Source organism: Oncorhynchus kisutch, linkage group LG6 (genome assembly GCF_002021735.2).
Source record: "Oncorhynchus kisutch isolate 150728-3 linkage group LG6, Okis_V2, whole genome shotgun sequence".
Taxonomy (NCBI): domain Eukaryota; kingdom Metazoa; phylum Chordata; class Actinopteri; order Salmoniformes; family Salmonidae; genus Oncorhynchus; species Oncorhynchus kisutch.
In genome coordinates, this window is record NC_034179.2 from 27,387,731 (window position 1) to 27,404,646 (window position 16,916).

The following is a 16,916-nucleotide window of genomic DNA, read 5'->3' on the forward strand; positions in this document are numbered from 1 at the left end:
GAAGGAAAATAGAGCATGTCATGTCCATACTTGGAATGTTTCAGATGGAATGTTTTGCAGCATCAAGTGCACTAACTCTTTATTTATTTTCTAACATATGATATGTATTTGAAATGTGTTGTCAATACATTGTTAGAAAACAGTATTTAAGTTACAACTTTGTTATATATGGGTCATAGGCACAACATTCTTGAAGTAAAATTAGATAAATTAAGTAAGACTTGAGAAATGTAGTAGACTGTGACATTTATTCAACAAAGAATCAACTATTCTGTGTTGTTCCAGCCGTATATTATGATCTTACATTTTCAATGATGTCAGAACTTTCTAAAAGGAGCACTATTGGCTCCAAGTGGACGCTTGAGAAAGGCTACATTTGAATCCCGTTGCTGCGGTAACTCTGGGATAACACCTCCTTGAGAGCATGCTCACTGAAAACAAGCCAGCCTTCACTCCATTCCTACACCCACTCCCAACTGCCTGGAATGTCCGTTACTTTGGGAGTCACATGCTGAACAGACCACTACTATGAAACTGTAGCAAGTTATGAGAACTCTCTTATTTTAATGTTTCTTTCTGAACAATAGTATATAACTGCAACTATATACATATGTAGTTTATAAAAAAAAATAAGTGAGGTGTTTCTTATTACAAGGAGTTAGAATGACTTCTTAAAAAGCAGAGGAACCCATTAAATACAAAATATATAGTATTAATATGTGTCATTTAACAGACGCTTATATCCAAAGGAACTTACAGGCTTGCGGGCATGAATTTTTACGTATGGATGGTCCTAGGAATCGAACCCACAATCTTGGAGTTGCAAGCTACCAACTGAGCCATACATGACCAAAACACAGTTGGAGTATGATAAATCTACATTTAAAAAAGGATTATCTTTATCACATTCATTCTTATCTTTACCGGTACACATTTCAAACAATGTAGGGCTTGTAGGGCAAAATATTTAAACGTTTTTAAAAGTTTGTTTACGTAAAAAAAATTGTTCTTACTTTTGCTCTTCCAAACAATGAGTACAAACAGCTGAAAAAGGCCATGTTCAGGTGTCCTATGAAAGGTCCCAGGTCCTGTATCCGAGGTCACAGAGCGGCCAGAGGGGCTGGGTCCTGCATGGCTGTTCAGTATCCACCACAGCCCAGCGCTGTAGTTGGAGCTGGAGCTGGGAGGCAGGATGTTGAGAAGCAGGCTGAGGGAAGTGGGCAGGGCTTGGGACAGTAAATCACAGCAGTAGCACAAGCCTGATCCAAAGGATGCTTTATGCATACCAATGGCTGAAGCACTGGACTATGGAACTGGGGAAAAAAAGGCCCCTCAAAAAACAGCATACAGTATAATATAGATCTGAAACCAATAGATGGCTGGATTCACTGCAGCTTAGGCGGGGCTCGGCATGCAGTATCTGTCTCTCTCTCTCTGTTGTTCAGGAGCAGAAGCATAGTGTATCAGAACTACTGAAGAGATTTCATGACAGTTCTTAAGCAATTTAAAACTATAATCCTCCCAGCCCCCAGTAATGGAAAATAAATAAATTTACGAATCTCAATGACGAGTGAACACATAAACAACTGTTGACTGATATAGAATGCACTGAAGTCCCAATGTGCAAAGGCCACGGAATGTCCTCTGGAACCATGCTATACCCACGCACCGTGTGATGCGTTACAACAGAACAATGGCCAATATTGTTATATTTCTATGCCCCATCTCACACACAATACGGTGTGTTCAACTAACCAGGATAGCACACATATCTTGATTAATATTGTCATTCAGCCCTGTCATGATGAGAGCAAGCATACCGATCAACATTGTGTCTTTGGCTTCCAAGTATCTGAATATTTTGTATTTTTAGGGATTTCCAATATATTAAGTCAACAAAACTCAAAGACTGCATAATCTGGTGTTTTTATCCCCAACAATAACATAAATGTGATTACAATGTCATAGAGTCCTCATAGAACCCTTGAATTGTATAGCACTATGTGACAACTGCTGAAGTAAGTGTTTTATAAAATACGTTTGATTGAATTTGAAATGACTGGTGATTTATGGCCTTCAATCAGATGTCTTTCACTCTTGACTAGATGCAGAATATAGAACACACATGTATTGTTTTTGGCACTATCGTAAATGCATAGAGAAGCAAGCACCTTGCAGAATGACAAACATAATGCAGAATAAATGGCGAGCTGTCAACAATGACAATAATGGATTTTTTTCTATATTGTGGGGATGGCAACAATATAATCATTGTCATCTATGCGAAAACACTTGACCTGGTGGGGATTGCATGCCAGTCATACTTAGAATTTTTCAGGTCCTCTTGGAATTCATCACAGTGCCTTTTGGCAATGCATTTTTCTACACTACATGCATTCAATACATGTCTTTGTTTTCATTACACAAACAATGTGTATGTGTGTTGCTTGCTATAAGAGACAGGCCTAATACAAAAGCTCATTGGTAATTGAACAGACCTGTACCAGTAAATGCACACTCAGAAAAAGAACAGTGTTGCTTGAGGGACATTTCTAGAACACTGTTTGTTGAAGATGTTATAACAGATTCATAAAGGGTGATGTGATAGACAGATACCATAGAAAAAGTGTCTGCTAGGCTGGCAGTTAAGCCTGACCTCTCAACTCAGGGGAAGTGGCAATCTTACCGGCTTTTCCTCCTCTACAAGAACATCAAACTGTTGCTTCCTGGGCCAAGATAGATATTTTTCCAAAGATGCCTCTAAAGCTTTGGTGGACTTAAATAATGGAGGTGAGATGGTAATAGGAAATACATTAAGTTGCTATATCGTCTCTGTTCTGTTGGTAATGGTCTTCAGTCCCATCAAGGAGTTTCAGATAGGCCTAATAGTGGTTGGCTCTGGTATTTGTGGGAACTTCAATAATTATGGAGAGAAAAACCCATCCACCTGAAGCATGTTCTGAGCTCTAGACAACACTGAGTGTAATTTTTATGTGAGGGTTCCATGTGGTCTCTATTAAATTGTAACCAAGTTTATGTTATTGTTGGGGATGAAAAAGAATGTATTATTTATATATTGTGGGGATGGCAAGAATATATGAATGGTCATCCACGGGAAAACAATTGACCTGGTGTGGACTACAGTGCCTTCAGAAAGTAGGCACTTGATTTATTCCACATTTTGTTGTGTTCCAGTCTGAATTCAAAATGTATAAAAAATGTAAAAAGCTCACCCATCTACACACAATAGCCCATAATGACAAAGAGAAACAATATTTTTTGACAGTTTTGCAAAGGTATTGAAAATGAAATACAGAAATATCTCATTTAATATACATACAGTTGATGTCGGAAGTTTACATATACTTACGTAGGAGTCATTAAACTCGTTTTTCAACCACTCCACAAATTTCTTGTTAACAAACTATAGTTTTGGCAAGTCGATAAGGACATCTACTTTCTGTATGACACAAGTCATTTTTCCAACAATTGTTTACAGACAGATTATTCCACTTATAACAACTCACTGTATCACAATTCCAGTGGGCCATAAGTTTACATACACTAAGTTGTCTGTGCCTTTAAACCGCTTGGAAAATTCCAGAAAATGAAGTCAAGGCGTTAGAAGCTTCTGATAGGCTAATTGACATCATTTGAGTCAATTGTGCCTATGGATGTATTTCAAGACCTACCTTCAAACGCATTATTCATCAGGTGTTCTGTAAATGTGTTCTGAAAATGAGCCATGTTGTGGACAGTCACTAAAGTTGTAAACTTCATAAGAGCAAAATCTTTAAACCACAGGCAGTTTGTCTCACTGCCGGGAAGAGTTAAGCCTGACACATCAGATATACAGCCTTGTCAAAGCCTTCAATAGAATTGTACTACTCCTGTAGAAGCCAACAATCTCACCCACCTTTCGACACTAGTCTGTTCCCTATCAGATGACCAGTGGTATAGTTTTGAGAATTTCAAAGTGTTGGAAAATGGCCTTTCACCTTCAATGTGGATAACGCTACCACTGACCTGCAACTTGAGCTTATCTAACACTCACCCCCCTTTTGACCTCCTCCTTTTCCGCAGCAACCAGTGATCCGGGTCACGGCACCAATGTAACAGTATAACTTTAGACCGTCCCCTCGCCCATACCCGGGTGAGAACCAGGGACCCTCTGCACACATCAACAACAGTCACCCTCGAAGCATCGTTACCCATCGCTCCACAAAAGCCGCGGCCCTTGCAGAGCAAGGGGAACCACTACTTCAAGGTCTCAGAGCAAGTGACGTCACCGATTGAAACGCTATTTAGCGCGAACACCGCTAACTAGCTAGACATTTCACATCCGTTACACTTAGCGATCTTCAGTCTGACGAAGTGATTGGAGAACTATTCAAAACAATGTCACTCATGAGGTTCTATGCATCTCTCGATGAACAAAACTTTCCAAAGATTAGGAGTCATGCTCAGAAGATGTTTGTACTGTTTGGGTCAACCTATGTATGTGAACAGACATTTTCAGTGATGAAATACAACAGGTCACCTGAAGGCTCTGTTTACCTCGGCTCCTGTGTTGGCTCATCCTGATCCCTCCTTAGCGTTCATAGTAGAGGTGGACGCGTCCGAGGCTGGGATAGGAGCTGTGCTGTCTCAGCGCTCGGGTACGCCACCAAAACTCCGCCCTTGTGTGTTCTTTTCGAAAAAGCTCAGCCCGGTGGAGCGAAACTATGATGTGGGGGACCGGGAGCTGTTGGCTGTTGTAGGGGCTCTGAAAGCGTGGAGGCATTGGCTTGAGGGGGCTAAACACTCTTTTTTTATTTAGACTGACCACCGCAATCTGGAGTACATGCGGGCGGCGAGGAGAATGAATCCTCACCAGGCAAGGTGGGCCATGTTTTTCACCGTTTTGTGTTCACTCTATCCTACAGACCAGGTTCCCAGAACGCTAAGGCAGACGCACTCTCGGATCTATGACACAGAGGAGCGGTCCACGGATCCCACTCCCATACGTCCGGCTTCTTACCTGGTGGCACCGGTGGTATGGGAGGTTGACGCGGAACATCGAGCGGGTGTTACGTGCGGAGCCCACTCCCACCCAGGGTCCAGTTGGACGTAAGTACGTTCCGTCTGATGTTCGTGATCGATTGATCTGTTGGGCTCATACGTCACCCTACTCTGGTCATCCTGGCATCGGTCGGACAGTGCGCTGTCTTAGTGGGAAGTACTGGTGGCCCACTTTAGCTAAGGATGTGAGGGTGTATGTTTCCTCCTGCTCGGTGTGAGCCCAGTGCAAGGCACCAAGACACCTGCCCAGAGGGAAATTACAACACCTACCAGTTCCACAACAGCCGTGGTCACACCTATCGGTGGATTTCATGACGGATCTCCCACCGTCACAAGGAAACACCACGATTCTGGTTGTTGTGGATCGGTTTTCTAAGTCCTGCCGTCTCATCCCTTTCCCTGGTCTCCCTACGGCCATACAGACTGCGGAGGCCCTGTTTACACACTTCTTCCGGTACTACGGGGTGCCTGAGGATATAGTGTCTGATCGGGGTCCCCAGTTCACATCAAGGGTCTGTACGGCGTTCATGGAACGTCTGGGGGTCTCGGTCAGCCTGACCTCAGGGTTACACCCCGAAAGTAATGGGCAGGTGGAGAGAGTTAACCAGGATGTGGGTAGGTTTCTGTGGTCTTATTGCCAGGACCGGCGGGGGAGTGGTCGGCTTTCATCCCCTGGGCAGAGATGGCCCAAAAGTCCCTCCACCACTCCTCCACTAACCTGTCTACGTATCAGTGTGTACTAGGTTATCAGCTGGTTCTGGCACCGTGGCATCAGAGCCAGATCGAGGCACCTGTGGTGGATGAACGATTTCGGCGCTCTGAGGAAACCTGTGACGCTGCCCATGTACGCCTGCAACGGGCCATCAGGAGACAGCCGACCGCGAGGCCCAGGCTCTCGACACGAAACCTGCCCCTTCGCCTGCACTGCCAGAAGCTGGGTCCGCAGTTTGTGGGGCCATTTAAAGTCCTGAGGAGACTGAACGAGATATGTTATAGGTTACTGCTACCCCCCCGATTATCGTATTAACCCCTCATTCCATGTGTCTCTCCTCAGGCCGGTGGTGGCTGGTCCACTCCAGCAGTCTGAGGTGCGGGAGGTTCCTCCGACCCCTCTGGACATCGAGGGGGCCGCGGTGTATAATGTGCGAGCCATCATGGACTCAAGGTGTCGGGTGAGGGGCCTTCTGCACCTCGTGGAGTGGGAGGGGTACGGTCCGGAGATGCTGGGTGCCGGTGGAGGACATCCTGGTCCCTTCCTTACTGCAGGAATTTCACCGTCTCCACCCAGATTGCCCCGCGCCTCGCCCTCGAGGCCGGTGTCGGAACGCTGCTGGAGCCGCGGGTCAGTGGGTGGGGGTGGGGGGGGGGTACTACTGCCACGACTTCCGCCGAAGTTGGTGCTTCTCCTTGTTCGGCGTCACCGGCTTTCTAGCTGCCACCGATCCACGTTTGTTTTTCCATTTGTCATGTCTTGATTGTACACACCTGGTTCCCATTACGTTATTATTATTTCCCTATTTAACCCCCTGGTTCTCATTATGCTTTGTGCGTGATTGTTCCTGGTTTTATTTTAGTCTTTTGTGTTAGGGTTTGTTATCCCTGCGTGGATTTATTGGCTGAATATTTTTCTGAGTAAAGTATGTTATTTTACTCAGTTCTGTGTCCTGCGCCTGACTCAGTCCTCACCTCTGCACAACTGACACTTGATACAAAAACTATTCATTTGAAAGGAAATGGATGCATTTACTTATTATAGGTTTACAGTGTTACATAAAAGTACAAACATCATGGAAACAGACACATTTGCGTTGCTTGGAGTTTTGAAAGTGCTATGATTTTCAGAAGAAAAAAATCTCCAGAGGGGATTTATTTAAACAGAATGCACACTTAAGAGGTTTCAAGGCAGGTATTTGGGGAGGTTATACTCCCAATAAATGATTTCTCTTCACACACATGCCTTGAGTCAACAGGCAGGAGCTACACATATGCTGGCAAACTAACCCATAACAATCAGAGGCTTCTGACAAGCTATCAAAATATACTTTTCAGTTTAACTGCTGCTGGTGTAGTCCAGAGTTCTCGCCTAATATTGGAGCTATATCGCTAGTGACAGAAGAAATTTGTATACCAAGGACTCTTATTCCCCATTTAGCTTCTGATTCCATCAATGTCTGATTTTTACAAAATATTATTATTATTTTACAAAATTGAAATAAAAACACAATTATAGAAACGAGTCAGGTTTTGGAGGCTGCCATTGTTTTTCACAGCTTTTTTGTTTTAATAGAATGACATTCAAATATTGAGAGAACTGGAAATGTATACATTTTCACATAACCTTGTGAAAGTAAAAATGTGAAAATGTAAACTACAGCCACCTACATTCTTTTTAGGTTGCTCATATCAAAATCGAGCAACACTGCCACTATCCGTGGATAATCAAATTCTACCTTCTGAATAAGATAATACTACTTGAAGATGTTTTACTTATTCCTAAATAAAACAGAAACCTGTTTCCAAGCAATGTTTGAGTGATAGGGCATATGCAGTAGGATGTAGTGAGGCAGTGTACTGTATACATACTGGCATCACATATTCATAAGTAAATGGCAATAGACCATGACACATACAATATAGATCACATGGTCCCCTTTATTCCTGCTAGTCTACATGTTATGATGAATTATTAACATTACAGTGGGGAATGTGCTTAGTGTAGGAACCTTAGTTGGTATTGTAAGATAATTTACAATGTAGGAAACAATTGAGATAAGTAATCTCTTCATGTGAGATACAGAGCTTGTTAAATCAAGCAGATAGGCTTTTCTGACATCCTTATAAGGACTCACTGACACTTTTATCCATTGTACTCCACTGTATTTCTTAGCTATGCTTAGCAGACCCACAAAAAAAATAAAAAGAGGCAAAGCATTGTGCACTATGGTTAATATCTCACCATTTTCCTTGTTGCTCCAAAGAAACATACAATGTTTTCCATCCAAAGTACTCCCAACACTCCACTCAACTTTCACAAATGGCAAGGTGTTGATTTGTATCCTTCTATTCCAAAAGGATTGGGATAAGTTCAGTTAAGAGATAAGTCCACTGTTACGCAGACGGTGAGAATGTGAGAATCATCCATCCAATGACGAAGTAAAAAAGGAAGACAGGATACACCACCAAAGCTTTGCGATTGGGAGGCTGGCAATCTGCTAAGAAAGCTGTAGAGGCTGGGGGGAAATCATATACATACATACACTCATGAGTTATCAGTGACTTGTTTTATGATAAGATTAGACAGTAGTAATATATTCAAATGTAGTACTAATGTTATGAGGAACATTAGAAGGTGAATCTTTATGCAACAGCTCCACCTACTGGAAGTCAGTATGACTGCAAACAGTCAATGTGTTTGTAGAGGTGTGTTTGCACCAATAAATATAGCCAAATAAATGTAAACAAATATAATTGTCTCCTTATGAAAAGGACCTTCCTTACCAAACGTGGACCAACTGAATGATGCTGTGACCACAATTAGTCGGACGATAAAGCTGAACCCCCAAGACCCACCCAGCAGCACTAGCCTACAGACGACCATTGCCACAGTCAGAGGCATGATGCAGTAGCCTAGCACACACAGGCTCTGGAAAAAAGATCTAGAGAGGGAGGGAAAACAGGCATTTATAAACAAGGTTTCAATTAATAAATTAAATTAAGGAACTAATCATATTACAGTGTACAGTGGGGCAAAAAAGTATTTAGTCAGCCACCAATTGTGCAAGTTCTCCCACTTAAAAAGATGAGAGAGGCCTGTAATTTTCATCATAGGTACACTTCAACTATGACAGACAAAATGAGAAGAAAAAAATCCAGAAAATCACATTGTAGGATTTTTAAATGAATTTATTTGCAAATTATGGTGGAAAACAAGTATTTGGTCAATAACAAGTTTATCTCAATACTTTGTTATATACCCTTTGTTGGCAATGACAGAGGTCAAACGCTTTCTGTAAATCTTCACAAGGTTTTCACACACTGTTGCTGGTATTTTGTCCCATTCCTCCATTCAGATCTCCTCTAGAGCAGTGATGTTTTGGGGCTGTTGCTGGGCAACACAGACTTTCAACTCCCTCCAAAGTTTGAGATCTGGAGACTGGCTAGGCCACTCCAGGACCTTGAAATGCTTCTTACGAAGCCACTCCTTCGTTGTCCGGGCGGTGTGTTTGGGATCATTGTCATGCTGAAAGACCCAGCCACATTTCATCTTCAATGCCCTTGCTGATGGAAGGAGGTTTTCACTCAAAATCTCACGATACATGGCCCCATTCATTCTTTCCTTTACACGGATCAGTCGTCCTGGTCCCTTTGCAGAAAAACAGCCCCAAAGCATGATGTTTCCACCCCCATGCTTCACAGTAGGTATGGTGTTCTTTGGATGCAACTCAGCATTCTTTGTCCTCCAAACACGACGAGTTGAGTTTTTACCAAAAAGTTATATTTTGGTTTCATCTGACCATATGACATTCTCCCAATCTTCTTTTGGATCATCCAAATGCTCTCTAGCAAACTTCAGTCGGGCCTGGACATGTACTGGCTTAAGCAGGGGGACACGTCTGGCACTGCAGGATTTGAGTCCCTGGCGACGTAGTGTGTTACTGATGGTAGGCTTTGTTACTTTGGTCTCAGCTCTCTGCAGGTCATTCACTAGGTCTTGCTTGTTTGTAGGTGACCAAATACTTATTTTACACCATAATTTGCAAATAAATTCATTAAAAATCCTACAATGTGATTTTCTGGAATTGTTTCTCATTTTGTCTGTCATAGTTGAAGTGTACCTATGATGAAAATTACAGGCCTCTCTCATCTTTTTAAGCAGGAGAACTTGCACAATTGGTGGCTGACTAAATACATTTTTGCCCCACTGTATGCATGTTTAAATGCTCTCATGTCAATATTTTTAATACTGGAATAATTTCACTATAATGATTGGAAGCCAGCTATAAAGTTGGGCAGTTGGAATTTCTTTTTTTTTTTTTTTTTTTTCACCTTTATTTAACCAGGTAGGCTAGTTGAGAACAAGTTCTCATTTGCAACTGCGACCTGGCCAAGATAAAGCATAGCAGTGTGAGCATACAACAAAGAGTTACACATGGAGTAAACAATTAACAAGTCAATAACACAGTAGAAAACAAAGGGGGGGTCTATATACAATGTGTGCAAAAGGCATGAGGAGGTAGGCAAATAATTACAATTTTGCAGATTAACACTGGAGTGATAAAAGATCAGATGGTCATGTACAGGTAGAGATATTGGTGTGCAGAAATGACAGACACGTACATGGTGCCTCCTAACAGCTTCGAGTTCAGTGTGATGATAACAGATCCAAACCAGATGATCACAAACACCTCTGCAAACTGGGGTCCTCCGTCCTCCTTACTGTCAACTGAACCCCCCTGCAGCATCCTAAAAAAGCAGGAAGGAAAGATTATCAATCCATAGCTCATCCTTCTCTAGTCATCCCTCATTCTCAAAGAGTGTTAGCAGTTATATTATGCTACTACATTGAAACGTGAATACTCACAGAGCCAGTGTCACGCAGAGCAATAATGGTCCCCACAAGTCCCCTGAAAAAGAAGACGAAGTAAACACAATATTCCTACTAAAACATCAAACACATTTAGCATCGTCACATTTTCCTAGGTAGTATTGGAGAGAGCTAAAATAATATTAAAACACCTGGCACATTTTATTTGCCACATTTTCCTAGGTACTACTACAAATGTAATTTAATATAATGTATTTCATATCATTATACTGTTATCCTTGTACACATTGGTTAAATATATTACCAAGTTAGATACAGCTTTGTCATATCATATAACACCACTTGATCATTGTGTTGGAATAGTTTAAAAGATGAATTCATCTTTCAAAGTACACAGTACTCACAGTCTCTCAGTAGCGCTGAACTCTTCTTGGGATACATCACATGAACAAACTTTTTCCCCACTGCTTTCAGATCTCGCAACTGTAAATGAGACATGAGGGAGATTTTAGAAGTGCCATGTATCAGGGAAGGGCCAAATTAAAGGTGTCATTAAATGCATACATTTTTATATCACTATCAAATAATTTCAGGGTAAAAGGTACCTTTACTGTAATAGATTTCAAATAGCTTTTTAACAAAAAACAAGCCAGAATAATAGTGCTCTGAGTGGGAGGGGAAAACTGAAAACTAGCCGTTATTGGCAGAGAGGTTTGGAACTCTCTTTGTTATTGGTCTATTTTCCACCAGATGGGTCTAATCCTGAATGCTGATTGGTTAAAAGTACATACCAGCTGGTGTCTATTCCACAAGTTTCCACCAGCTAAATCTGATGTTAAAATGCTGATTTACTCTGTTCCATCTGACAGCACAATCCACTGTCTCATCAGCCCAGCCAGGCACTTAATAAACTTGAGCACTATAAAAAACATCTAGACATTATCTCATGTCTTGTAGACTAACATCTTGTTTTCAACAGTGATTTGTATAAACCTTGCAGTCTGTCTCTCTGACATTTCAACATTGTTTCAATATTCAAATTCCATCTCCTGCTGTCCCATAGTAATGAACGTGTCGGGAGTAGAAATCATGAATCAGCTGGCATAATTTTATGGATATATACAAAGAAATGTAAAAAAAGGTAAAAAGAAACAAAGTGCATCTAGTTTGCAGTCTTCCCAGCTTCAGTTTGAAGTGATTGTGTTAGCTGTGTTGTTGGCTAGCTCCTTTAAACAACAGTGTACTGATGAGAGAGCACAATGTCTATGTCAGGCGAAATCACACCTCATTAGCTCATTGTTATGGATGTATCCAAATAAATCTTACTAGAAAACACCGTAAACATATCCAAATGCAGCTATTTTTCTGTTATTCTTGATGCACTTTTTGAAGTGACTGTTTGCTAGCTGGAGTTGGCTAGCTAGTAAGCATGGGATAAGAATGTTGCCAGCCAGTATGACAATGGAACATTTAGAAATAATTACTGGGTCACGTCCATAGATACAGAACAAAAACAATGAACAACTGGGTCGCGTCTCTGGCAACCGAATTGATAGAACGAATGACCAGCCTGCTTGGGTAGCAACCCTAGATTTGTGTCGGGACAATATCTTGTGGAAGGATGAAATAGTATGAATAGTTTTGAAAAGAAAATATGTCAATCATTATTTGAATACGTTGGTAACCCAACGTATTATAAGTGATAATGCCCTCTTAGCTGGTGTTTGGAGGATATATTATCACGGTTTGCCAAATACCAGCTTGTCAGGCATTATTACTTAATTATAAAACAGGTTGTTCAAATCCTGGATGCTGATTGGTTGATAGCAGGCAGTTATTCACGATAATTCCCGCAAGATGCCTTAATTCAAATTGAAGTAACAATGGGCATCCACTGTCCCGCAGACCAACCAAGCATTCATAAACTTAATCTCCCCTGGAAAAAAAAAAGAGTCAAGACATTATTTCCGCATGCTTCTTGCCTAGCGTTTGGTTTGGTACAGCGGAGGTTAATGTAAGCCTCGCTGTGTGCCCATCTGACCTATGCAACATGTTGCAGTTTATTTTTGCCGTCTCCACCATGCCATGCATGACTGTGACGAGACTGGCAGCTTCTCTGAGACAAGATAATTAATTTATCTGGATCATTATAATGGATTTTTCCAAAGAAAATGCACAAAGCTTGCTGTTATTTCAGTTGCTTGATGCGATTGTGTGTAGTTTGCTGCTAAGCAAAGGAGGAGTAACAGAATTTTCCTAGCTAGCCTTCATAATTAACTTTAATGTTATATTATTGACTTGACAATCTGCTGGTTTTTGCATACATTATTTAACAAATCATTATTTGATGAAGTTCTTGTTACCCATTTATACAATATTTATGAAAACATTATTTATTGAAGTTCTTGTCTCTCATCATCATTGAACCTATGCTAGCTAGCTACATGCCAATGATTTGTTTAGCATAGCATCATGGGATGAATAGAATGAACGATTGGGTCAAAACATCCCAAAATAATTCATGACCAGCCTGTTTGGTTAGCAACTTCACAACTAACAACTGGCCTTTGCCCCCGACTATATCGTCTGGTGGAAGGATAAAATCAAACTAATCAAATGTACTCATTTATTTTATTTCACCTTTATTTAACCAGGTAGGCTAGTTGAGAACAAGTTCTCATTTACAACTGTGACCTGGCCAAGATAAAGCATAACAGTGCGACACAAATAACAACACAGAGTTACACATGGAATAAACAAAAGTCAATAGTACAATAGAAAAAGTCTATATACAATGTGTGCAAATGAGGTAGGATAAGGAAGGTAAGGCAATAAATAGGCCATAGTGGTGAAATAATTACAATATAGCAATTAAACACTGGAGTGATATATGTGCAGAAGATGTGTGCAAGTAGAGATACTGGGGTGCAAAGGAGCAAAAAAAATAATAAAAATAACAGTATGGGGATGTGGTAGTTGGATGGGCTATTTACAGATGAGCTATGTACAGGTGCAGTGAACTGTGAGCTGCTCTGACAGCTGGTGCTTAAAGCTAGTGAGGGAGATAAGGATCTCCATCTTCAGTGATTTTTGCAGTTTGTTCCAGTCATTGGCAGCCGAGAACTGGAAGGAAAGGCGGCCGAAAAGATTATTTAAATAACCTTTTTTTTAAAGAAAACATGACGTTAATCTTTTTAAATGTTGGCAAACGTTTTATAAAAGCAATAAGGCCCTAACAGGGATTTATTACACGATAATCCTACGGTTCTCATGTTTTATTACTTAATTAACCAATTTTTCGCATGGTGATGTCACCATAGAAAGCCGAAACTCCCATCCATGCAAACCTGCTGATTAGAAGATCCTGTGTAGATTATATTTTCAACCAGCAACTATCAGGCAATAAAACTGATATAAATCTTTCACACTTTTACAGTGTTCGCTTCATCAGCTGTTGTACAATTTGATATAAAACACAGGGGGGGGGACACATTTTTGACTGCACTAGGCCTTTAAAGATTCAAGTATGTACACAAAGAGGGAAATCTTACTATGGTATCTTTGACAGGTTCATCCAGTGTGGAGTATTCTTTGTCCTGACTCGGTGTTCCAACAGGGACATTGATCTCCCCCTCAACAGGAATGTCCCCTGAAATGGATACATCTGACAGACCTGCAAACTGGAAATAAGAAACACAGGTACAAATAAATTAGACATTTGGCTCTCAATAATGACAACCGATTATTCTATTGCAGCTTAGCTATAAAGTTAGTTTCTATATGATAACTCAATGCGGTCATATTACAATATTTGATTTGGGTGCTGCTGTTGATACATGCATGGTGGAGCGCTAGCTTGGCTAAACAGACATAATACAGTAACGTTAGATAGCTACTGTTCTCCCTCTTGCTTCGTTCCGCAACGAGTCATTGTTTACATGGCTAGTTAAAGAACTAATCGATTCTCTCTCCAGGTTTTGGAAGCCATTGAGAACTTTTGCATGGACGGTGACTTTACTGAACATACAACAACGTTACTGTAAGCGTTTTCCTTTCCATGGAGTGTTGGTTGTGTAGTGCTAACCAACTTCAACACCAATGTTGACATTCCCTCATCTGTATTTAATATTAACACCACGCCTACAAAAACATTCATGTATACTATGTAAATGTGGTATATATGAACACGAATAGTTACGTTATGTGCTTTCATCTTACCATACGTTTACTTGTCTCCTCCACTTGTGCCATTTTCTCTGTCCACACGGATATGAAACGTCATCCAAATGTTTTGACCAGGATGTCAAGTGCCTAATGCTGCGTTCTAACCAGTTGGGAAGGTGGTATTTACCAGTTGTGAAATCGTAAATATCAGTTGGAAAGTTTCCACATGCTAACTTTTTAGCATTTGTGGCACAAATCCCATTCAAGTCATGGGACCGATATTAGCATTTTTCGCATAGCATGTCCAAATCATCCGAAAGTATCTCAGATTGATTGACAGCTCAGCATTTAACACCATAGTGCCCTCCAAACTCGTCATCAAGCTCGAGACCCTGGGTCTCGACCCCGCCCTGTGCAACTGGGTACTGTGCAACTGGGTACAGCAGCCACCACTAACATTGAGTGGCTGCTGCCAAATCAAATCAAATGTATTTATATAGCCCTTCGTACATCAGCTGATATCTCAAAGTGCTGTACAGAAACCCAGCCTAAAACCCCAAACAGCAAGCAATGCAGGTGTAGAAGCACGGTGGCTAGGAAAAACTCCCTAGAAAGGCCAATACCTAGGAAGAAACCTAGAGAGGAACCAGGCTATGTGGGGTGGCCAGTCCTCTTCTGGCTGTGCCGGGTGGAGATTATAACAGAACATGGCCAAGATGTTCAAATGTTCATAAATGACCAGCATGGTCGAATAATAATAAGGCAGAACAGTTGAAACTGGAGCAGCAGCACAGTCAGGTGGAAGTTGAAACTGGAGCAGCAGCATGGCCAGGTGGACTGGGGACAGCAAGGAGTCATCATGTCAGGTAGTCCTGGGGCATGGTCCTAGGGCTCAGGTCAGTTGAAACTGGAACAGCAGCATGGCCAGGTGGACTGGGGACAGCAAGGAGTCATCATGTCAGGTAGTCCTGGGGCATGGTCCTAGGGCTCAGGTCCTCCGAGAGAGAAAAAGAAAGAGAGAAGGAGAGAATTAGAGAACGCACACTTAGATTCACACAGGACACCGAATAGGACAGGAGAAGTACTCCAGATATAACAAACTGACCCCAGCCCCCCGACACATAAACTACTGCAGCATAAATACTGGAGGCTGAGACAGGAGGGGTCAGGAGACACTGTGGCCCCATCCGAGGACACCCCCGGACAGGGCCAAACAGGAAGGATATAACCCCACCCACTTTGCCAAAGCACAGCCCCCACACCACTAGAGGGATATCTTCAACCACCAACTTACCATCCTGAGACAAGGCTGAGTATAGCCCACAAAGATCTCCGCCACGGCACAACCCAACACACTGACTCAACTCCAGCCACTTTAATAATGGGAATTGATGGAAATTGATGTAAAATATATCACTAGCCCCTTAAAACAATGCTACTTAATATAATAGGTACACTTAGGTACACCTCATAGGTACACTTCAACTATGACAGACAAAAAGAAAGAGAAAATCCTGAAAATCACATTGTAGGATTTTTAATGAATTTATTTGCAAATTATGGTGGAAAATAACTATTTGGTCAATAACAAAAGTTTATCTCAATACATTGTTATATACCCTTTGTTCTCAATGACAGAGGTCAAACGTTTTCTGTAAGTCTTCACAAGGTTTTCACACACTGTTGCTGGTATTACATAGAATAATGAGTAAGATTCTGTGTTTTCACATGCAAAAGTGATTGCTTTTGATAAGAAGTATTTCTGTCTGTAATAAAGTCATTTTGTTGGGAAAAACTCATTCTGATTGGCTGGGCCTGACTCCCCAGTGGGTGGGGCTGTCTGCTAAGTGGGTGGGCATATGCCCTCCTAGGCCCACCCATGGCTGCATCCCTGCCCAGTCATGTGAAATCCATAGAATAAAGCTAATGAATTCATTTCAATTGACTGATTTCCTTATATGAACTGTAACCATAACTTGGCTTCCGAGTGGCGCAGCGGTGTAAGTCACTGCATCTCAGTGCAAGAGGTGTCACTACAGTCCCTGGTTTGATTACAGGCTGTATCACATCTGGTTGGCCAATAGGGCGGCGAACAATTGGCCCTGTGTCATCCGGATTTGGCCGTCATTGTAAATAATAATTTGTT

At 41.5% G+C, this 16,916-nt stretch overlaps 2 protein-coding genes across 2 annotated transcripts in view; both read right to left on the reverse strand.

Annotated features, from left to right (window-relative positions):
- The window catches only part of stard8 (StAR related lipid transfer domain containing 8), a 42,796-nt gene extending 41,591 nt beyond the window's left edge, over positions 1–1,205 (reverse strand). Inside the window, exon 1 of the mRNA XM_020485233.2 lies at positions 1,014–1,205. Coding sequence (XP_020340822.1) covers positions 1,014–1,058 — 45 coding nt within the window. The 5' untranslated portion in view covers positions 1,059–1,205. The remainder of the gene's footprint in view (positions 1–1,013) is intronic.
- Positions 1,206–7,298: 6,093 nt separating this feature from the next.
- LOC109892589 (protein YIPF6-like) lies at positions 7,299–15,768 on the reverse strand. The gene is made up of 7 exons (XM_020485235.2): positions 14,825–15,768; positions 14,158–14,286; positions 11,011–11,089; positions 10,643–10,685; positions 10,399–10,524; positions 8,560–8,717; positions 7,299–8,291 (listed from the first exon to the last, which is right to left on the reverse strand). The coding sequence occupies exons 1-7, from the start codon at positions 14,855–14,857 to the stop codon at positions 8,170–8,172; spliced, it is 690 nt and encodes a 229-aa protein (XP_020340824.1). The 5' UTR covers positions 14,858–15,768; the 3' UTR covers positions 7,299–8,169.
- Positions 15,769–16,916: the final 1,148 nt, after the last annotated feature.